Source organism: Ochotona princeps, chromosome 1 (assembly GCF_030435755.1).
Source record: "Ochotona princeps isolate mOchPri1 chromosome 1, mOchPri1.hap1, whole genome shotgun sequence".
Lineage (NCBI taxonomy): Eukaryota > Metazoa > Chordata > Mammalia > Lagomorpha > Ochotonidae > Ochotona > Ochotona princeps.
In genome coordinates this window covers 115,613,529-115,634,580 of record NC_080832.1, presented here as the reverse complement: position 1 = coordinate 115,634,580, position 21,052 = coordinate 115,613,529, and the positions used below count along the sequence as shown (strand labels likewise).

The following is a 21,052-nucleotide window of genomic DNA, read 5'->3' as shown; positions in this document are numbered from 1 at the left end:
CACAGCCAAGGGACTTCCAGAGATTCAGGTGTCTAGGCTCCAGGTCGGTGAAGCCCAGGCCTCTTGTTCAGCCCCATCCCAAAAACAACCTGCAGTAGTCATCTCCCATAATCTATCAAAGGCAGTAGGAACATCCACCACATAGAGGGTCTGGGCTCAGCACCTGCAGGGGAGACGATCCTTGAATTCTGCCTCTCTTTGGTTAACCACAGCCAATTATCAGTGGGTGAAATAGAAGAGACTACAGAAAATAAGAAATGAGGAATAATCCATAGGTGAAGTAGCCACGTGCCAGTTCAGTTTCACAGATTATTTTTGCTGAATGATGAATAAAATGGGTGAGATGAGTGAACTGGGAAGAGAAAAGCATTCCCGCTAAAGAAAAAAAAATTACTTCATGTTCCTCAGTAAACTTTATCCAGGACCATCACAATAGGTATAGGGACTACTTCCACAGGATCTTATTTGCCAGGAGAGAGATGGAGGTCAACTCACACATAGCCAGGGCAAGTGAGAATTAACAGCCAAGATGCAAGGCAGAGGTGTGTGGAGGAGGTGTAGGGATCAGGGAGATTCCGGCTAAACCCACCCAAGAGGATTCTGGATATAGATGGGCCAAGGTGATCAGTCATCGTCTGGCAGCTGGTGAGGAACTTGATCAGACATTGAGGATGCTCGGGGGACAATTCAGAGTGGCAGTTAGATACCACTTGGGACATTTCACCCCATTATCAGTGTGTCTGCATTCAAATCCCTGCTGTGCTCCCAATTGCAGCTTCCCGGTAGCGTGTATCCTGAGAGGCAGCAGTCGATCATGCCAGAGTTGGGATACCCCCGCCCATGTGGGAGAGCTGGATTGAGCTCCTAGCTTGAGCTCCTAGCTTGAGCTCCTCACCACCCCTGGCTTGTTAACGGATATTTGAATGGTGAGTCAGTGGATGACAGAGCACTCTCTTTATGTGCTTACCCTACCTTTCACATTTCAAAAACAAAACAAAAATGCAGATGATCAGATATGGAGAATAGAATGCAGAGAGTTTTTGCTGAATGGACTTAGCAGTGTTCCTGGTTGAAACTGGACTTAAAGGAGCTGGTGCAATGGCTCAATAGCTCAATGGCTCATTGCCTTGCAAGTGTCTGGTCCCATTAGGGGTGCCAGTTCATGACCTGGCTGCTCCACTTCCCATCTAGCTCCCTGATTGTGGCCTGGGAAAGCAGTTGAGGATGACCCAAGGTCTTGGGACTCTGCACCCAAGTGAGAGACCCAGAAGAAGCTCCTGCTTGCAGATCAGCTCAGCTCTGGCCGTTGCAGCCACTTGGGAATTAAACCAGCAGACAAAAGATCTTTCTCTCTGTGTCTCCTCTCTATAAATTTGCCTTTCCACGAAAAACAAACGAATCTTTTAAAAATGGAGATATATATATATATATAGGCTGATGTTGTGGTGTCATGGGTTAGGCCCCTGCCTACAATGCCAGCATCCTATATAGCTGCTAGTTTGAGTCCTGGCTGCATCATTTCCATTTATTCATTCATTCATTCATTCATTCATTTTGGCTGTATCACTTCCAATGCAGCTCCCTGCTAATGAGCCTAGGAAATCAGCAGCAGATGGCCCAAGAGGTTGGGTTCCTGCACCTATGTGGGAGACCCAAATAAAACTCCTAGATTTGGCCTGGGGCTAGCCCTGCCAATTTAGGGAGTGCAGCAGCAGATGGAAGATTCTCTCTCTCTCTCCTTCTAACTTTGTCTTTTCAATAAATAAGCTAAGCTTTATCTTAAAACAATTTACTTGAGAGAAAGGAAAACCATCCATGTTCTGATTCACTCTCCAAATGCCTCAATAGCCAGGGTCAGGATGAAGCCAGGTGCCGGGAACTCAAACCAGATCTCCCACATGGGTGACAGGCACCCTACTGAACCAACCGAACAATCTGCCACCTGTTCCCCTGCAGGGAGATGTTCTGGACACAGAAATGCAGTTAAATACGAAGGGCAATGGAGCCCCAAGGAAAGGGAGCCCCCTGTGAGCTCAAAAGTTGGGTTTTCCTTCCACCCGGGTTGCTAGGCAGGGGGAAAACCAACTATGTGGCTTACTGCGGGGGTGTTGGGACCCACGGGGTGACCTAGATGGGGACTTGGGTCCTCCTCTGCCTCCTCCAACCGACCGCAGGCTGAAAATTTGATCATGGGTGGGTCAGTCATGTTGTTACTCACCCCAGGAGGCCCCACAATTGCCCACTTTGGGGAAAGAGGACCTAAAGTGTGAACCACGGGTGAAGGCCTTCCATCCCACCCAGCACAGGACCCTGGGGCATCAACTTCCCCCTCACACACACACCCCCACCCCGACACACACACTCTCAGCCTCAGGCTCTCCGTGAGGTCTCAGGGCACCACTGCTTCCTCTCTTTCCCCAGCCCCATTTGGCACCTGACCCTGCTTTCTTTCTTCAGCCTCCTCCTTCACACTGCACAAGCCTCGCCCACTACTGGGTGGAGAAGGGATTGCTGTGGGGTAGGGACGACTTGATTAGGGGTTCACGCTGCTGCTATCCCCTTCTGAGTGGCACCTGCCTTCCCCTAAATGACCCTCTCATTGTTAGGAGCAATGCCAGACCTGGGGGTGGGGAGCCATGCTGCCATGGCAATCAGGGCGCTGGCAGAAGTTCCCGGGTTCTAGCACAGCTTCTTCCTTCTACCCTCCAGCCGGACCAACGCTGGGGCCTGGTGGTTCAGAGGCAGGAACGGAGAGGCTGGGCGGGTCACTATCTTTCAGAGCAAAGCCCACACCCAACAGGTGGCATGAAAAATTGAGAAACCTTTTAACCAACTCCAGGATGAAGACACGTTAGCGCCTCAAGCTCGGCACAGCAATTTCACACTCTTTATTTCCACGCTCCTCCTGCAGACTGTTCTCACTGTCATGGTGGCGGGGGCAACCTTCACCCCACCATCACGGCCCCGAAGGAGGTCTTCCCTCTCCTGTAGTCCACCATGTCCGGGTGACTGATGTTCACGTACACCCTCTCGCCCCTCCGGAGCTGCACCAGGCCGCCGAAGCCCACGCTCGTGTACCACAGCGGCCCGTACTCGCGCCTGCCGTCCCAGTCCACCACCGAAGTCACGGTCTCGGCGCCCTCGAGCAGCAGCTGCGGCGCGCCCGGCCCGTAGGCGCCCCCTGCGCGGTACAGCGAGCTGCGCAGCACCACCACCGAGCGGCCGCGCGGGTCCCCGCCGGCAGGGGGCGCCCGGCCCCGGTAGCCGACGTGACAGTAGAGGTAGTAGAGGCCGTCCTGCGGGAGCGCCAGCCCGGCGGCGCCCGAGAACTGCGTCCCGCTCCTCAGAAAAGCTTCTTCTTTGTTCGCCTCCCAGCCTAGTCCCTGTCCCTTCATCCAAGAGCCTGCGGAGAGACGGGCCGGTGGGCTCCCCCTAGGAAACGAGCCTCTCAGAGGCGCGGTGCGAGCCTGGGGGCTGCGAGGGTTGGGGCAGAGACCATCGGAGCTTTTGCCCCAGCTCCTGCAGGCCTCAAGGTGGGGTGTGTGGGGTGAGGGTGATGCCTCTGGACCGAGCACCCAGTAGATATGGGGTGCAATATAGGGTGCGGAGGCTGTGGTGCGACGCTCTGGGTAGGGAGGGGTGGAGAGCCACAACTGTGGGTTGAGCGGAAGAGAAGGGTGGGCTGGAGGTATGAGAGGTGGTGGGGTAGCTGGGAAACCCGAGTCCTGGACGAGCAAAGCAAAGGGAGCCTGTGGGTGAGTAGTGCTGGTGCTCTTGGGCTATTTCAATTCAGACCCTTGCTTACCTATGATGTGGGCAGCGGGCAGCCTAGTGCTGAGGTCGGCTTCTGGCTGCTTCTCCACCTCGTCCTCCACCTCCTCCCCGTCCCCTTGCCCTGGCAGCTGCTGAAACCCTGCAAGGGACAGAGTCCTCAGGTGGGGTCCAGAGGCCACCCATGCTTGTTCCCTCATTTCAATCCCCCACTCAGGGAGCAGCGGCAGGTCCCAAGGATGGGGAGCTAGTTGGCACTGGGGAGTGGGCATCCCAGTCCACCTCTTACTCCCCAAGAGGGGGTGTCACAGCATCTAGGAGGCAATGGTTTGCTCTTACCTAGTCCTTGTTGGGCCTGGGCCCCAGGATCAGCTGCCTCTGGGACCTGCTTGGGCCGGATCACCATATACAGAGTTTAGATTCAGCTGATAATCAGCCCCACCCTCCCAGCAGGGACCCATGCTCCAGGCCTGGGGATGCCAGCACTATCCCCAACACACATTCACAGGAAGGGAGTGCAAGCAAGACATGCCCTTGGGCAAAGGCGGGCAGAGAAGACACACAGCCAAGAAGGGGCTTGGAGACATCGAGACACAGGGTGTGGCAGAAGGCTGGAAAGCGAGTCAACAGCGCAAAAGGCCAGGCATGTCCAAGGGCATGCCCACTGAGGGCAGCCAGCCAGCCAGCTTGACCCCGACAGGCAGAGGCTTCGGCAAGATGTAGCCTCCACGGCCTGTTGGAACCACTCACCAGTCCTCCCTGCTCCTGGGGCACCAAGGCCAGCACAGCCAGGATGGTGATAGGCACTGCCAGCAGTAAGGTCACCAGGGAGGTGGCCCCTGCCACAGCCAGCAGGAAGCAGCCCCTCCCCTGGGGCCTCCTCCCCCGGCCCTCCAGCTCCAGGGCCCCCATGCAGACTCTGCCTCAGGGTCAGGGCAGGAGGGCTTTCATACCTCCGTGGTGGGCCCACCCCCACCCCTCCCTGCAGACCCACACACCTGGCTGGGGCTTTCCGCACAGCCATGCTCCCCTCACCCAGCTTCCTGTTTACCCAGAGCTGGGGTGGGGCACAGCAATGCCTGTGTTCTCTGAACTAGGGGAGGAGTTGGGGTAATGAGACGGGCTTTCAGAGGACAAACATAGGGACCTGTGACCCAGCAAGGAGGTTCAGGGCAGGCAGGAAGGTCTTGGCAGATCTCTAGGATGGAGTGCATTCTGCTCCCTAATTCAGAAGTGAATGGAGGGCGGGCCACATCTACGTCCCGAAGGTCAAGGGCTGTGCCAGAGGTCCTGGGGGCTGAATGTCTGGCTCACTGAAAATAAACCACTCCACACCAGATTCATGTATTCCCACTCCCTGGCTTATCCCAAACCCCCTAGCACCTGGTGAGAAAGGCAGCATTAAGGACGTCCACAGCCATGACCACTGAAGGGGGATGTTGCCTCAGTGCTGTGCACCCCACTCCCTGCCCCGCTCCAGAGGGATGGGAGTGGGGTGTTAACTCCCATGCTGCAAAAGTAGATGTAGATGGGTCCGGCGGCGTGGCCTAGCCGCTAAAGTCCTCGCCTTGAACGCACCAGGATCCCATATGGACGCTGGTTCTAATCCCGGCAGCTCCACTTCCCATCCAGCTCCCTGCTTGTGGCCTGGGAAAGCAGTCGAGGACGGCCCAAAGCTTTGGGACCCTGCACCCACGTGGGAGATCCAGAAGAGGTTCCAGGTTCCCAGCTTCGGATCGGCACAGCACCAGCCGTTGCAACTCACTTAGGGAGTGAATCATTGGATGGAAGATCTTCCTCTCTGTCTCTCCTCCTCTCTGTATATCTGACTTTGTAATAAAAATAAATAAATCCTTAAAAAAAAAAGTAGATGCAGATGCAAAGAGGGAGGCTTCACTCCCAGAGAGCTCCGCGATCCATAGTGAGCCATTCCAGCAGAAGAACTAGAGGTGAAAGGATGAAGGAAGGAATATGCAAAAACACTAACAAGGACCTAACGAGTGCCAGAGGTAGGCAGCAAGTGGCAAGAGCTGAGAAAACAAAGACCAAGTCCAAGGTGACTGGAGGTGGTCCCAGATTGTCTCCCTTTCTGTGTTGGGGTCATAACAGAGCTTCTTGTATTGCTATTATTATATAAAACTACTTTAACATTAAATAAAAACTACTTAGCCTTTGCTGAGCTTTCTTGGGATTTGTGAGAAAGGGAGAGGTCCCTTCCTCTGGTTCACTCTCTAAAAGGCCGCAGTGGCTGGATCTGGAAGGCAGGCATGCTCTCCAGGTCTCACACAGAGGGTGGTAAGCACCCAGGTCTTTGAGCCATCGCTGCTGCTTCTCAACATTTGGATTAAGAGGCAGTCGGAGTCAGGCGTCAGAGCTGGAGCCTGAGCTCATCTATGCCATGGTGAGACAGGGGCATCTTTTCTGCCAGGCTAAACGGTCACGTTATAGATAATTGTTTATTTGAGTCTGACCAAAACACTCAGAAGCAACTGAGGCATCAAGAGGTTAAGAAGCTTGTAGTTGGGCAGGCATTGTGGCACAGCAGGTTGGTTAAGCCACCATGTGAGATGCCCACATCTAGTCAAAGTGCTGGTGCAGCCCCTGCTGTTCTGCTTCTGATCCAGCTTCCTGCTAGTATGCCTGAGAGGTGGCAGATGAGGGCCCAATTGCTTGGGCCTCTGCTATCCAAGTGGGAAGCTAGGATGGAATTCCTGGCTCTTAACTTGCACCTGACCCAGCCCTGGAGAGTGAACCAAGAGATGGAAGATCTGACTCTCCCTCTCTCTGTCTTCCAAATAAATAAATAAATCTTTAAGAAAAGAAAAAGAAAAGAAACGAAACCTGTCACACAGCAAATGACAGGATTTGAATCCCAGCAGTCTAGCCCCAGAGACTTGACCACAAAGCAATTAAAAAAAAAAAGTCCTGACTTTAGATTTGTGCATTTCCCCATATGAAAATTGTGTCTTCCTATAGTCAAAAAAAAGAAGAAGAAGAAATGGGGAAACAAGTACTGAACTGGAGCTAAAGACTAGCATGCAAACGGGGTTTAGAAATGAAAAGTACTAATGCTTATTTTTAAAAAAAGTGATTGACGATAAGCAACAGCAAATATGCACAAATTGCTCATTGTAAATCTAAGTGGTAGAGATATGTTCACTCTTCCCATTTCTATCTGCATTTGAACTTTTTAATAATAACATTTTAAAAAACTTAACTATGTCATACATTAATGTCCCACAGGGGGAACATGGAGGAGGGGACATGTGTGGGATGGGGGAAGAAGCAGCAGAAAGCTACTAAATGTACAGAAAGAAAGGTAAACACAGATGGACCAGACACCAGAGCTCCTGTTTACCCACTGCCTCCGTATATCTCCCCAGGCCTGGGGGTGCACACCTCAGCACCTGTCTACCTCTCCATCGCCATGCCACTAGGAGGTCTTCACCTAGATATCTGTACAGAGGGCCTTAGACCACTGCTCTGACTTATCCGAGTTTAGTATCAGAAAATTGCCTTCTGCAGGAAGCCCTTTGGGATGAACCATGTCTTCCTTCACCAGCTTCTCATCAACTCTGTTCTAAATCTGTCAGAAGTGCTCACCGTGCCTCCTTTCATCAAGCACCCTGATGAATTCAGCTGTAGACCACCAGGCTAAACCTGCCAAAGTTCCCTATCTCATGTGGAAGCTGGTGGGGTGCCATTCACACACTTCCACCAGGATCCTGAGCTCTCGGCAGATTCAGCGCAAAGCGAGTAAGTCCATCAGGGAAGGCACCTGGAAGATGTGGACATTCTGATCTCCACAACTCTGGCAGGAGCAAAAATGATGCTGAGCTGGGGTGGGAGCAGGCTGGGGAGAAACTGGAGCCCTTAGTAACCATCCCAGGGGTGTGAAAGGAAAGATGTTGTAACCCCAACCCTCAGAGTGGAACTTCCTCTCCCCACCACGCTGGGGAGGCACCCAGGCTCCGGAAGACATTAAAGCCGAAGAAGGGATGGGAACATCTGGATGTCAACACTTCTCACCACCCGGGTGGCTCTGGTCATCTGGATTGTGTCTAGTCTCTAATCCACCAGCTCTGGATAAGCTGAGACGAGCAGGGACAGACCCACCACAGAGCCAGATAAGGTTGAGCTGAAGTGAGACTTTGTGTAGGCTAGGGGTTCCTTGGACTCTCTGGGCTCTTGCTGCCCCCACATTGTGCACCATCCACTTAGGGCACTACTGGCCATGAGCCCCTCACACTTCCCCCTTCACCTGCACTCTGCTCCCTACTTTCCACATCCCAGCATTCCTTAGAAACCTGACAGGATCTCCCTTTCAACCCTTAGAGAGTATATTTGGTTCTTGAGGTGATGTCAGTGGCCCCCCTCTGTGTGCCCTCAAACAGGAACCCGTGGTTGGAGGGCAGGAAGTCCCTGAGCGGAAGTTGCAGGGGCCCAGACACTCTTCCACACCCCAGTCTCCGCCTCAGACATGCAGCGCCCACTCTCTTGAGTTGTTTTGGGGCTGGGGGTCAGCTCTTAGCTCCTGGGTGGGCATGGACTGCATCCGTCACCCTCCTTTCCCAATACCCATGCCTACTGCAGACCCCACTCCTTTCCCTCCACCAGCCCTCTTACTAGCCCCTGAAATGAACCCCTGTGCTGCAGAGGCCCCTGCAAACTGCCTGGTCAGAAGGCAGGTGGGTAGGCTCTGGAGCTGGGCAGAGCTGGCCCTGAACCCTGGCTCTATCACTCCTGGCCTAGATGTCCTAGCAAACGTGCAGGCTTGAGTTTCGGGTTCCTCAGCCTGGAAATGTACACCCCAGTAGCCTGTGTGATTATGGGAATGCCTGGTGACGAATGAGAAGTGCCCAGCCCAGGGGCAGCACAACGAAGTGCCTCAGCTAGAAGAATGATTAAAACTGGAGGCCCCTAACTTCAGATGAGGAACTTGGGACACATGACCAGCCCCAGGCCATTTAGCCTCCAGGTCAGTCCCCAGTCCCTAAGCAGCCTAATGCCAGCTTGCAATGGGTAACCAGTGTTGTGCCCAGAGTAAGTAAGGGTCCTCCCTCCAGTGCAGGGAGGGTTGTGGGTGCTCGGGGAGTAGTGTGTGGTAACTGAACAGGTATTGGAGCCTTCCAGGAACAAGGAAGCGGCACCTGTGCTGGACAGCTTCATATGAGGGACAAGGGAGCTGGTGGCCCTCAGGGAGGAGGGGAGAAAGCAAGAGCTGGATTGAGGAATCTCGGAGAGGACGATTTTCCACCTCTGAGACAGTAGGAGAGGAGAACTGCTGCGGCCAGAAGGCTGGGGCCAGCAGGCGTGAGCAGTGGGCACTCTAACACTAATCCTCTTCCCAGATGATATGAAATTTTACCTCTACACGGGTTTGGGACTCGCGGGGCTACTGCTCCTGGCCATGGTCATTCTGTCTGCCTGTCTGTGTCGGCTTCATAGGAGAGGTGAGATCCACCCGCCTGCCCTCCCTGCTCCCTTAAGCAATGTGCTACACAGCTGTTCCAGAAGTTTTTATCCTGACTGGCTCTGGGTATGATGGAGGAGGAGGGTGGGAAGGGGCAGGAGGAAGGGGGGAGGTGTGAGAGAAGAGCAGCCAAAGGAAGAGGATGGTGGGGACTGCAGGAAGTGGACCAGTATGTGTGGGGGAGTCAATGGGGAGAGCTGGACGGGCCTGGGCTGAGCTGCTGCTTTTCTTGCAGTGAAACGGCTGGCGCGGAGCTGGGTGAGTCTGGGGACAGGGCAGAGGTGGGTGCGGGAGTGGGCAACGTGGGACAATGGGGGTGCGGACTGGGACAGAGGCAGGGGCCAGAAGAAAAGGACAGAGAAAGGAGGGGAAAATGGACAGTAAAATGGAAAGTAAGAAGATGAGGAAAGGAAAGAAATGACCTGAGGGCAAGAAAATGGGACAAAAAGAAGGGGAAGAGGGAGAAAAGTGAGAGACAAAAAGACAAGAGAGAGACCAGCAAAAAGGAGCAAGGAAATTAAGAGAATCTGTGAGATGAACTAGTGCTTGGGCCAGGAGAGAGAGCACAGGAGCAGTGGCACAGAGGACATGAAAATGGGAAGGTGGGAGAAGCCCTTCCCTACCCCCTCTCATTGGTGCCTTCTGCTCAGGCCCAGGCCCAGCTGTCAGCAGAGCCAGAGCTGCACTACGCGTCTCTGCAGAGGCTGCCTGTGCAAAGTGCAAAGGGTACTGACCTTGGCCATGGAGAAGAAAAAAGCATCAAGGAGGACCCCAGTGCTGACTACGCCTGCATCGCTAAAAGCAAGCCCACCTGAGCACTCACTCATACCCCTAGGACACCTGCCTCACCCCCAGCAAGTGAGCAGAACCACCCTGAGGTTCTCCCAGTAAAGAGTATGATCATGTCACCCATGTCTCTCTGGCTTTTGTCAATTCATCGCCAGCCCCCAACACAGTGGTCACCATCAAAGCCCAAGTGATACGCCCCACCTACCCATCCACCCACCAAGTTTGGGTGGCAGGTTGGGGCATGAATTCTCATGCAGGCCAGAAAGGAGTAGGTGTTTGGGCCACAGTGGGCAGTGGCTGGGTAGGAATAAATGGGGATCACACTTCTCTCCCTGGGCCTGCGACAGGGGTGTCTGAGCTCCACAGCAGGGGTGAGAGGGGCCTCCAGGAACTGCTGCTGGGAAGCTATCCCCTTGGACCATTCCAAGTGAGGGTAAAAAGCGCAACCTGCAGAGAGGCATTCTGGGACATGTGGTCAACAAAAAGTCCTCACATGAGGAGACTCACAGGAGGTATTGACAAGCCAGAGACAAATTTATTGGGGCCTCCTGAAGAAGCCTGAGGCCAGGGGAGCAGTGTGGTGTCTAGAGTCACTCCTCAGAGACCATTCAAGAGCAGCACAGTGTTCCCAGGGGACAGTGGCCTGGTGGAAAAGACAACAGGAGCCACTCAGTACCCTCAGCAGCCCGGAAGCTTGCTCCTTCTGGACGTCTGCCCCTCCCCCAGCTTGCCCCACAGCCCCTGGCTCCAGCACTCACATTTCCCCTGGTAGTAGAATGTGCTGCCCATGGCTACGAGGAGAAAGCTGAAGGCGTACAATGCAGCGCGGAGGAGGAGGAGGCCCATGCTGGCCTGGAACTGAGAAGGGTCTGGACCTTGGAGATAAAGGGCTTGGTAAAGGAGGGCTCCTGACTCCATGGGACGCTGGGCTTCGGGGTTCTTCGCTGCCTCACCTTTCTGCACCACCAGCCGAGTCCCGTTCCCTGTACCAACACCCAGGCCCAACACCTCCACCCTACACACATAGACACCGGTGTCACGGCCTTGCAGGTTCAAGATGTAGAGTTCAGCCTGGTGGTCATAGGAGAATCGGGAAGTGGCAAGAGTGCCCAGGCGGCCCCTGAACTCCGGGGTTTCATTCTTCATTTCCTTCCCTGGAACCGCCTTATCTCGGTACCACGTGACAGAGCCGATGGCCAGTCTCCCCGGGGTGGCATTGAAGCTGCAGGGCAGAATGGCAGTGGTGCCCTCCTGGGTCCGAACCTCACTGGGTTGGGATACCCAGAGAGTACAGCATCCTGGGGCAGAGAGAAGACCAGAGAGATACACACCCAAGTTGGCCAAGGAGGAAAGGCAAGAGAGCTCAGCCTGGAGTACCCCAGCTCTGCCCACATGTGGCATGGGCACAGGCATCCTGCATGCCTCATTAAACCCTTTCCTCTCCACCACTTTAAATCTGTCACATGGCTATAATTCAACCTCCACTTTCCGGTATCACTTCTCATGCTCACCCGCTCAGTCATTCTCCAGCCACATTCACCAGTAACTTCTTTTGTCCAAACTGAACCTGCCACAGTGAAGTTGAAGCTCACTAATGAAATGTGGATGCCTAGCTAGCTAGTATCCTTTATCACATTCTTCCAGGTATTATTTTGATATGAATGGCATTTGGAGCAAATCATCACTGCCACTTTTCTGTTGTTGTTAAAGGTAATTAGTTAAGTCAATCTCCAGGGAAGACACATTGAGTTTCCAATTTAGCATATCCGTATTGATGAATTAAACTGATGATTAAAATCTCTCACAGGGGGCTGGTGCGCTGTGGCATAGCTAGTAAAGCCACCACCTATGGTGCTGGCATCTTGATGAGTGCCGGTTCATGTTCCAGCTGCTCCAGTCCTTGCTAATGAGCTGGGAAAGCAGCAGAGAATGGCCCAAGTTCTTGGAATCCTATACCTATGTGGGAGATTCAGAAGAAGCTCTAGACTCCTGGCTTCAAACTGGTCCAACTCCAGCCATTGTGGCCATTTGGGGAGTGAATCAGCAAATGGAACATCTGTCTCTCTCCTTTCTCTGCAACTCTACCTTTCAAATATAAGTAAACCTTAAAAAAAATTTGGGGACCAGTGCAATAGCCTAGTGACTAAAGTACTCACTCGCCTTTCACGTGCCAGGATCCTATTGGGCACCAATTCATGACCTGGCTCCTCCACTTCCCATCCAGCTCCCTGCTTGTAGCCTAGGAAAGCAGTTGAGGATGATCCAAACCCTTACAATCGTGTACCTGCATGGGAGACCTGGAAGAAGGTCCTGGTTCCTGGCTTTGGCTCAGCTCAGCTCTGGCTGTTGCAGCCATTTGGGGAGTGAACCAGCAGACGGAAGATCTTTGTCTCTCTTCCTCTCTGTGGATCTGCCTTTCCAATAAATAAATCTTTTTAAAAAAAAAATCCCTGGAGTCCAGCACGATGGCGCAATTGGCTAATTCTCTATCTATGCAGGCAGTGGCATTCCATATGGCACCAATTTATGTCCCAGTTGCTCCACTTCCCAATCTTTAAAATTTCTTTCTTTTTAGTGGAAAGGTAGATTTACAGTGAGGAGAGACAGTAAGAAAGTTTGCTAGTTCACGCCCCAGATGGCTACAATGGCCGGAACTGAGCTGATCCAAATTCAGGACCCAGGAGCTTCTTCCAGGTCTCCCAAACAGGCACAGGGTCCCAAGGCTTTGGGCCATCCTCAACTGCTTTCCCAGGCCACAAGCAGGGAGCTGGATGGGAAGTGGATCAGCTGGACACAAACTGGCACCCTTATGGAATCCTGGTGCCCGTGAGGCAAGGATTTAGCTACTGAGCCATCATGCCAGGCTCAATAAATAAATTTTAAAAACAAACAAATATTTAAAAAGCTGGCCCTTCCCTCCCAGCACTTTCCTTGATTCTTTTATCTTAGTAGGAAAGTGGCTGAGGAAAAGGCCCAAGTGTGACCTGACCCTTGTAGCAGGTGACCAAGTGAAGAAACTGACTGGGGGAGTCCACAGCTGTCCTCACTGGCCCCTGCAAGCCTGTGCGCCTGGAGCATTTTAAATGCAGTCTCTCCCAATCTTCCCTCCCAGCCCCATACCCTCGAGGTCTTGACAAACACCCTGTCACCTGAGTGGGCCACGATAGAGAAGAGCAACAACCTCCAGGCCATGTCAGCAGACGTTCTGGTTGGCGAGGTGGAGCTGCAGCGAGGTCTAGGTGAAGGTGGAATGATCCACTACACGTGGCCAGGCCTCAGGTCAGCAGCCAGGCCTGGGGAGCTTCTTAGTCAAGCAGGTCTTGTCCATCACTTGCCAACGACCGCCAGGGATCTCAGGCATTCCATGCCTGCTTTCTCACAGAGCAAAGACACTGTGGACTGGGCTGTACGGGACTCCAGGAGGCTGGGGAGCTTGTGGGCTGGCTGCCTAAGTGTGAGGAGCAGGGTACTGCTCAAGTGGTCGAGAAGGTGAGAGGGGTGAGTGGGTAAGTGAGACCAGGATGTGGTTCTCCCGCCTTCTGAGGTTTAAGCAGACCAACTCTTTACCCAGTGCAAGTCTCCAAGAGCCCTTGTGTGCCCAAAGGCTCACCTACTTCCCCTCTCCCTTAGCTCCATTCACTCTTCTCGCCCCACTCGCCACTCCCTAGCTAAGGGCTTCTCCAGGGGTTCCGCAATGAGGGGGACGGGAGAAGCAGGCCCACAGGATGGGGAAGGGGGATTCCTTTCCAGCGATTTTGGAAGTCGTATTTGCACAACTTGTTTCACTTATGTAGTATTTAGTGTTGGTAGGTGGTTTGACAAAGGAGCAAGTTCAGCTGATGGCGAAGTTTGGATTTACTGTTACTCAGTGACAGGAAGACACCCTTAGCAGAGGTCACCAACACCATCTACGTGGACTTACCACCCACCAGGAAACACATTCATTTGCTGTTTGAGTCACCACTTATCTAGCTTTTCTTGAGAATTCACCAAGTGCCCATTCCATGAAATGCACTTAAGAGATTTTTCAAAATTATCATCATTTTATTTGAAAGAGACAGAGAGCTTCCATCCTCTGGTTCACTCTCCAAATGCTCTCAACAGCCAGAGATGGGCCAGACCAAAGCCAGGAGCCCAGAGCTCCACCCAGGCCTCCCACATGCATGGTGAGGACCCAAGAACTTGAGCATCACCTGCCACCTCCCAGAATGCCATTAGCAGGAAGCTGCAATCAGAAGTGGCGTCAGAAGGGCCAGGCACAGTAGCCTAGTGGCTAAAGTCCTCACCTTGCACACGCCAGGATTCCATATGGGTGCCGGTTCTAATCCCAGTGGCTGTGCTTCCCATCCAATTTCCCTGCTTGTGGCCTGAGAAAGCAGTCAAGGACAGCTCAGAGCCTTGGGACCCAGCACCCACATGGGAGACCCTGGAAGAGGCTCCTGGCTTCAGATCGGTGTGGATCCAGCCGCTGCAGCTGCTTGGAGAGTGAATCAGCAGACAGATCTTCGTCTCTGTCTCTCCTTCTCTCTGTATATCTGCCTTTTCAATAAAAATAAATACATCTTTTAAAAAAATTTTTAAAAAATGGAGCCAGGAGTCAAACTCAGTCCCTTTGATGTGGGTTGGTGATATCCCAAGCAACATCTTAAATGCTGAGCCAAATGCCAGCCCTATAGAATGGATTTTCTACAGGGCCTAATGTTGTGATGCAGTGGGTTAAGCCACTGCCTGTGACACTGACATCCCGTATGAACAGGGTCCTGGCTGCTCCACTTCTAATCCTACTGCCTGCTAATGTGCCTGGGAAGACAGCAGAAAATGGCCCAAGTCCTTGGCCCCAGCCACCCACACGGGACACCCCAACAAAGTTCCAAGTTCCTGGTTTTAGCCTGGTCCAGCCCTAGCCATTGCAGTTACTTGGGGAGTTGCCTTTCAAATAAAGCAACAAATCTTTAAAAAAAAAAAAAAAAGATTTATTTATTTTAATTGAAAAAACAGATTTACAGAGAGGCGAGACAGAAAGCTCTTTCATCCACTGATTCACTTCCCAAATGGTCACAACAGCAGAACCATCATTCACTTCTAGGCAAGGGGCAGTAACTTCCAGGAATTAGGGATCTGCCTATTTCCTCAGCTTGTACCATTACTCCTGTTGGCGCAACAGCAACTGCAAACTGTCACAGTGCAAGGGGAGAGATTTTTACTATGCTAATGTATTTCAGACGAGATCGGGCGCGTTCAGGGTGGTATGGCCTTAGACTGCTAATGTATTTCAAGGAGGGCATAATGAAGGTGGAGGTTGGATAGTGGTTAATCTAGATGCCGCGTGGGGTCCAACAATGTGAATCTGTTCCTTTGCCTGAATCTTGTGTTTTTCAGCCCACTTCTGGTGGTAGAGGGGGACTTGCCACATATGATCCTACTTTCATTGTAACATGATTTCTGATTTTTACAAATTCAGTTTTCTCTGAAAGACAGAGAAAGAGATCTTTTCCCTGCTGGTTGACTCCTCAAATGTACCAAGAACAGCTGGGGTTAGGTCAGGCTGAAGCCAGGATCCAGAAACTCAATCCAGGTTGCCACATGGATGGCAGGGATCCAAGGACTTGAGTCATCACCTGCTAGTTCACTGGGTGCACAGCAGCAAGAAGCTAGAATTCCAAGCGGAGCTGGGCCTAGAACCCACGCACCAGGAATGGAATGTGTCTTAGTGGCAGCATCAAAAAACCGCCCTCACACTTCCTTCTCTTGTGTTTTATTTCTTAGTCTATTTAAAATGTGCCTGTGGCCAGGACAGTTCCCATCGTCACAGCATAGGTCCAGACTTCTCTTGAAAAAGCAGTGGTCACAGTTGAGAATGCTGGCTTGAGTCAGGATGGGTTCTAGTGCCAGTTCTCTCATGAGCTAATTATGTAATTCTGAACAGATTATTTAACCTCTCTAAACCGCCTGAACACTCAATTTGGGGAAAGGTGGATTGCCCTGTCCTGCTGTGCCACAGCCCCTCCCTAGAGTCATCTTGTAGGGACAGGGTGATGAGAATTCCAGCCAGTGGGCCATATAAGGGCAGCAAAATTATTTAACATAATAGAACTCAAAATTCAGTAAATCTACAATAGGCTGATTTTCAAGCTGATAACTTTGTATGGCTTGAGAATGATGTCATAAATATCCAAATAATCCTTGGGATTGGCATGATGGCTCAACTAGCTAATCCTTCACATTCAAGGGCTGGAAGCCAAAAGGGGCACCAGTTCATGTCCAGCTGTTTCACTTTCCATCCAGCTCCCTGCTTGTGGCCTGGGAAAGCAGTCGTGAACAGCCCAAAGCCTTGGGACCCTGTACCCACATGGGAGACCTGGAGGAGGCTCCTGGCTTTGAATCGACTCAGCTCTGACCATTGTGGCCATCTGAGTAGTGAACCAGTAGACAGAAAATCTTTGTCTCTCCTCTTTGTAATATCTGCTTTTCTAATTAAAATAAATAAAATTTTTTTTAAAGATTTACTCTATTTTTATTGGAACAGAAGATTTACAGAGAGGAGAGACAGAGAAAAAGATCTTCTGGGTCTCCCATGCAGGTGCAAGGCTTTGGGTCATCCTCTAGTGCTTTCCTAGGCCACAAGCAGGGAGCTGGATGGAAAGTGGAGGAGCCAGGACACGAACTAGCAATCATACGGAATCCTGGTGCAAGTGAGATGAGGATTTAGCTGCTGAACCACTGCACTCCGTCCAAATAAATTTTTTTTTCCCCTTAAAAAAAAAAGGTTCTCCACCCTTGAATGGAGGATCGAGATGCCATAGCAAGGCAACGGGCGCCCTCTGGTGGTCACTGAGTCTGGGGCAGGCTCCAGACCCCAAAAAGTAGAATTCTCCACTCCACCTCAACTGCAATTTTTACCCTATCCTCTTACCTTACCTCCCTCAACAACATCCTGTCTCACCCACAGAGTCTCAACCCTGGAGAAGTTGTCTCTTCTACCTCAAATGTGAGAAGCCCATAGTTTGGGAAGGGTGGACAGGTCACCTCCAGTGGAGACACAGAGGGGCATCAGACCTGAAGGTAAAACTCTGCACTTTCACAGTGCACACTCCACCACGTGGTTCTAGTCCTTGTCCCAGAGCAACATGGCTTCGAATTCAAGCCAGCCTAAATTAGAGTTCCAGTTTCACTGCTTATGCTTCTGCAAGATGGGGGCAGTGAACCTTCCAGACGTGGCTGCACTAGATGTTCAAGGTATGGTTATGCTCCAGACAAGGGTGACCAGTACTAACGCTGTGCCAAACTGGAGGCGGTCCTGCTTTTCCAACCTCTTCACCTAGGATGCCTAACCCATTAGCCATTGCTAAACATAACCTAAACTAAGATGGCAATTCGTTTTTTTTTTTTTTTTTTTTTTCCAGTCCATCTAGCAGAAGAAAATCTGACATGAAGCATCCTCAAAAAGTTCAGGGAAGGTGCTGGTACTGTGGCATAGCGAAGAACACCACCATGTCTAACACCAGAATCCCATATGGGCACCAGTTTGAGTACTGGCTACACCATTTCCAACCCAATTCCCTGCTAATGAACCTGGAAGCAGTGGAAGATAGTCCAAGGCCTTGAACTTTGCACTCATGTGGGAGACCTGGAAGAAGCTCCTGGATCCTGGCTTTGGACTGGCTCAGCTCTAGCAACTGTGGCCATTTGAGCAGCGAACCAGTGGATGGCAGATCCCTCTCTCTGTAATTTTGCCTTTCAAATAAATAAATAAATATTTTAAATGCATATTGTGAAAATTATGCATTGATTTCAAAAACTAAATCAAAATTAAGGGTTTTTAAATCTTATTTTTGATGCTTACATCGCTAATCAGGGTGGGAAGGGTCGAGTATCAGGGGAAAGGGTGAGACCATTGTTTACACATTTTCTTTTTCTTCTTCTTATATCCAGGGGAGAAAAAAAATAAATTTTAAATTTTGTTTTATTTTTTATTTTTCTAATTTATTTTATTTTAGAACATTGTTTACTCAGTTGAGACTGAAATGATGACTCAGTTGGCTAATCCTTTCCCCATGAGCACCAGATTCCCCCATGAGCACCAGATTCCCACATGAGCACCAGTTCATGTCCTGGCTGCTCCATTTTCCATCCAGCTCACTGCATATGGGCTGGGAAAGCAGGGGAGGATGGCCCAATGCCCTGAGTTCCTGGCTCCTGGCTTTGGATCAGCTCAGCTCTGGCCATTGCAGCCTTTCAGGGAGTAAACCAAAGGATGGAAAAACTTTATCTCTGTCTTTCCCTCTCTGTAAATCTGCCTTTCCAACAAAAATAAATAAATATTGGACCTGGTGTGGTGGCCTAGCGGCTAAAGTCCTCGCCTTGAACACACTGGGATCCCATTTGGGTGCTAGTTCTATTCCCAACAGCTCCGCTTCCCATCCAGCTCCCTGCCTGTGGCCTAGGAAAGCAGTTGCCCTGCCCCTGTGTGGGAGACCCAGAAGAAGTTCCTGGCTCCTGGCTCCTGGCTTCAGATCAGCTCAGCACTGGCCGTTGTAGTCACTTGGGGAGTGAATCATCAGGTGGAAGATCTTCCTCTCTGCCTCTCATCCTCTCTGTATATCTGACTTTGCAATAAAAATAAATCTTTTTTAAAAAAAACATGTTTACATAGTTGACAGGCATGCACATTCACGTGGGGCTCTGATTAGGTTGGGGAAGGTGGAGGTATGGAGGTATCCATGGGAGGGGTAAGAGAGGGAACCACTCTGCTGTCACACTACATCAGCACCCTGGGATGGGGATCATCCTTTGATGATGCCTTAGAGACCCCAAGGGGGGAGAGACTATTTTGAGGGTGTTACTAGAGTGGTTTTGATATTTCTGAGACGTTGTCAGCTATACTGCACTAATGTTAAGAAAATCTTTCTTAGGTCTGTTGGCTGACCAAGTCCATCTTAGCATATCTGCAGGCCAAGGAACACGTTGCGAAGCTTAGCCAGGAGAGTGATCCAACCTGTTCTGTTTTCCATTAAATGAACTGGCTCTCATGTCCCCTATGAGCATGCTGTATGCTTCACAGATATCAGCAGCTAAGGAGGCCCAGTCCTAAAACATGCACTCCAAGGTCACACCACAAATATTTTGTGATTTTCCCTGTGGCTGGGGTTTGTTTGAGTCCCACCATCTGCTGGGGGAAGTCCTCCAAGAAACTTTACCTGGGGTGACCTCAGACGATTCTTGTGTGTGCCATCCAGTGCAGGGTAAGGTTCAGTCTGTCAGCTGCATGAGTCGATGTACATACCAGTGGATGCAGCTGCCTGGTCAGTTCCACTTCTAGCCACATGTCAGGCAAACTCACAGGAGCAGTGTGGCCTAGCCCAGCTTAGCTCACCACAGTCCTTCATGCACACCAGTGAGTGCCATGGCCCAGTCAGGGTGACCCCCAAAAACCCCCTCCCAGCCCTGGTTTGGCATGTGCTAACATTTGCTGTTCTAGTCCAGTCCATTTCACATCCCATCTGGCTCTCGGGCACACCCATGGGTTCTACAGTGTAGCTCAGCTTGACCCTCCCTAAGACCAGGCCCACACATATGCTGATGAGTGCTGCTCTGGCTCTCTTGTTCACCAGCTGGAGCTGCAATCCAGCAGGGGAGTGCCCACAGTTCCCCCACCAGGTCTGTTTCCAGCCCAGATCTTTTGCCTGACAGCCAAATTTGTTTTTTTGTTTTGTTTTAATTTTTGTTGTGTTTTTGGTTATTAAAGATTTTTTTATAAGTGTCATTTTTGATGATGTTTACACAGTTGATCTGGGTGGCAAGGGTCAAGGATTAGGGGAAAGTGGCTGAGACTGTTGTTTCCAAGTTTTCTTTTTCTTCTTCCTGTGTCTGAGGGGAGTGGGAGAGGAGATAGGGAGGGAAGCTGCACCCAGCCTCCCAGCCGCCTCAGTACCCAGGAACTGCCACCCGACGTCATCCCAGGGTCCCCAATGTGGAGCATGCTCCAAGGATTCTGCTCAAGTGATTTTGATAATTCTGAAGTGCTGTCGATCTCACTGATCCAAGGATGAGGAAATCCTTCCAAGGCCCATTGAATGACATAGTCCACCTTAGAGTCTCCATTCACCTAGATAGTTGCTACCAATGCTTGGCTGGAGTAGTTAACCAATTTGTTCTGCCCTCCTTCCTCTGCAATGGCACCAGATGTCCTCTGCAGGCCCATACAGACTGCTACATCCTCCATGTGCATCTGGGTATGCCATTCACTGCTTCATCTCAGCCACCGCAGAGACCCACTTCACAGTCAGACCAGAGATACTGCAATTTTCCCCATGGTTGGAGTTCTGAGTCCAGTGGTTCGGTTGGAGGGATCCCTAAAGAAACCTTGTCTGCAGTCATCTGAGACCCGACTCATGTGTCCTTGTCCGTATGGGGCCCGGCTCAGTCAATCACTCACATTAGCCTACAAGCACAATTGCAATTGCTGGGTAGGTTCTGTCTCCAGCCCCATCTCTTACATAATCCAATGAGTGCTGGGCCCAGTCAAATCCTGCCCACCACGCACTCAGCCCTCACGCACACCAGTGAGAACTGCAGCCTAATCAGAATGGCCAGTCCCTAAGAAGCTCCCATTCCCAGGGATTCTAGCAGATTCATTTTCTCCTTGACTGCTTGGCTGGACTCTTTCAACCTTGTCCTTGACAACTTACTCTTCCTTTTTCTGACTTCCAGGCTGGGAAGTCTTACCACCCACTAACCAGTTGCTGCTGCTTCTTCTTCTTCTCCTCCTCCTTTTTTTTTTTTATAAGATTTATTTTATTTTTATTAGAAAGGCAGATATACAGAGAGGAGAGACAGAGAGGAGGATCTTCCATCCTCTGGTTCGCTCCCCAAGTAGTCGCAATGGCTAGTGCTGAGCAGGAGCCAGGAACTTCTTCCAGGTTTCCCAAACAGGCACAGGGTCCCAAGGTTTTGGGTCATCCTTCACTGCTTTCCCAGGCCACAAGCAGGAAGCTGGATGGGAAGTGGACCAGGCAAGAC

General features: G+C 51.3%; 3 protein-coding genes across 8 annotated transcripts; 1 reads left to right on the top strand and 2 right to left on the bottom strand.

Annotated features, from left to right (window-relative positions):
- Positions 1–2,865: 2,865 nt before the first annotated feature.
- On the bottom strand, positions 2,866–4,801 carry LTB (lymphotoxin beta). 2 transcript variants are annotated; one of them, XM_058665734.1, is made up of 4 exons: positions 4,522–4,801; positions 4,111–4,156; positions 3,806–3,913; positions 2,866–3,403 (listed from the first exon to the last, which is right to left on the bottom strand). In XM_058665734.1, the coding sequence occupies exons 1-4, from the start codon at positions 4,681–4,683 to the stop codon at positions 2,946–2,948; spliced, it is 774 nt and encodes a 257-aa protein (XP_058521717.1). In that variant the 5' UTR covers positions 4,684–4,801; the 3' UTR covers positions 2,866–2,945. The 2 variants fall into 2 exon arrangements, with proteins under 2 accessions (XP_058521717.1, XP_058521709.1); XM_058665726.1 differs by having other exon boundaries at positions 4,111–4,166; positions 4,523–4,801.
- Positions 4,802–8,560: 3,759 nt separating this feature from the next.
- LST1 (leukocyte specific transcript 1) lies at positions 8,561–10,152 on the top strand. Of its 4 annotated transcripts, none has more exons than XM_058665695.1 (4): positions 8,561–8,793; positions 9,123–9,224; positions 9,480–9,502; positions 9,895–10,152. In XM_058665695.1, the coding sequence occupies exons 1-4, from the start codon at positions 8,790–8,792 to the stop codon at positions 10,057–10,059; spliced, it is 294 nt and encodes a 97-aa protein (XP_058521678.1). In that variant the 5' UTR covers positions 8,561–8,789; the 3' UTR covers positions 10,060–10,152. The 4 variants fall into 4 exon arrangements, with proteins under 4 accessions (XP_058521678.1, XP_012786274.2, XP_058521673.1 ...); XM_012930820.2 differs by having other exon boundaries at positions 8,562–8,749; XM_058665690.1 differs by having other exon boundaries at positions 8,562–8,802.
- Positions 10,153–10,301: 149 nt separating this feature from the next.
- NCR3 (natural cytotoxicity triggering receptor 3) lies at positions 10,302–13,503 on the bottom strand. Of its 2 annotated transcripts, XM_058665676.1 has the most exons (4): positions 13,183–13,503; positions 10,987–11,331; positions 10,792–10,908; positions 10,302–10,676 (listed from the first exon to the last, which is right to left on the bottom strand). In XM_058665676.1, the coding sequence occupies exons 1-4, from the start codon at positions 13,223–13,225 to the stop codon at positions 10,642–10,644; spliced, it is 540 nt and encodes a 179-aa protein (XP_058521659.1). In that variant the 5' UTR covers positions 13,226–13,503; the 3' UTR covers positions 10,302–10,641. The 2 variants fall into 2 exon arrangements, with proteins under 2 accessions (XP_058521659.1, XP_058521653.1); XM_058665670.1 differs by having other exon boundaries at positions 10,792–11,331; positions 13,183–13,498.
- Between the last annotated feature and the right edge of the window lie 7,549 nt (positions 13,504–21,052).

What these genes read in the sequence shown, in the direction of transcription:
- LTB (XM_058665726.1), bottom strand. Translation starts at nt 4,683, where the DNA reads ATGGGGGCCCTGGAGCTGGAGGGCCGGGGGAGGAGGCCCCAGGGGAGG. An exon ending in CCCCAGGAGCAGGGAGGACT is followed by an intron (nt 4,167 to 4,522) that starts GGTGAGTGGTTC and finishes TATGGTGATCCG; the next exon opens with GCCCAAGCAGGTCCCAGAGG. An exon ending in GCCCGCTGCCCACATCATAG is followed by an intron (nt 3,404 to 3,805) that starts GTAAGCAAGGGT and finishes GTCTCTCCGCAG; the next exon opens with GCTCTTGGATGAAGGGACAG.
- LST1 (XM_058665690.1), top strand. An exon ending in GTGTCGGCTTCATAGGAGAG is followed by an intron (nt 9,225 to 9,479) that starts GTGAGATCCACC and finishes CTTTTCTTGCAG; the next exon opens with TGAAACGGCTGGCGCGGAGC. An exon ending in AACGGCTGGCGCGGAGCTGG is followed by an intron (nt 9,503 to 9,894) that starts GTGAGTCTGGGG and finishes CCTTCTGCTCAG; the next exon opens with GCCCAGGCCCAGCTGTCAGC.
- NCR3 (XM_058665670.1), bottom strand. Translation starts at nt 13,225, where the DNA reads ATGGCCTGGAGGTTGTTGCTCTTCTCTATCGTGGCCCACTCAG. An exon ending in CTCTATCGTGGCCCACTCAG is followed by an intron (nt 11,332 to 13,182) that starts GTGACAGGGTGT and finishes TCTCTGCCCCAG; the next exon opens with GATGCTGTACTCTCTGGGTA. An exon ending in ATTCTACTACCAGGGGAAAT is followed by an intron (nt 10,677 to 10,791) that starts GTGAGTGCTGGA and finishes CTTTTCCACCAG; the next exon opens with GCCACTGTCCCCTGGGAACA.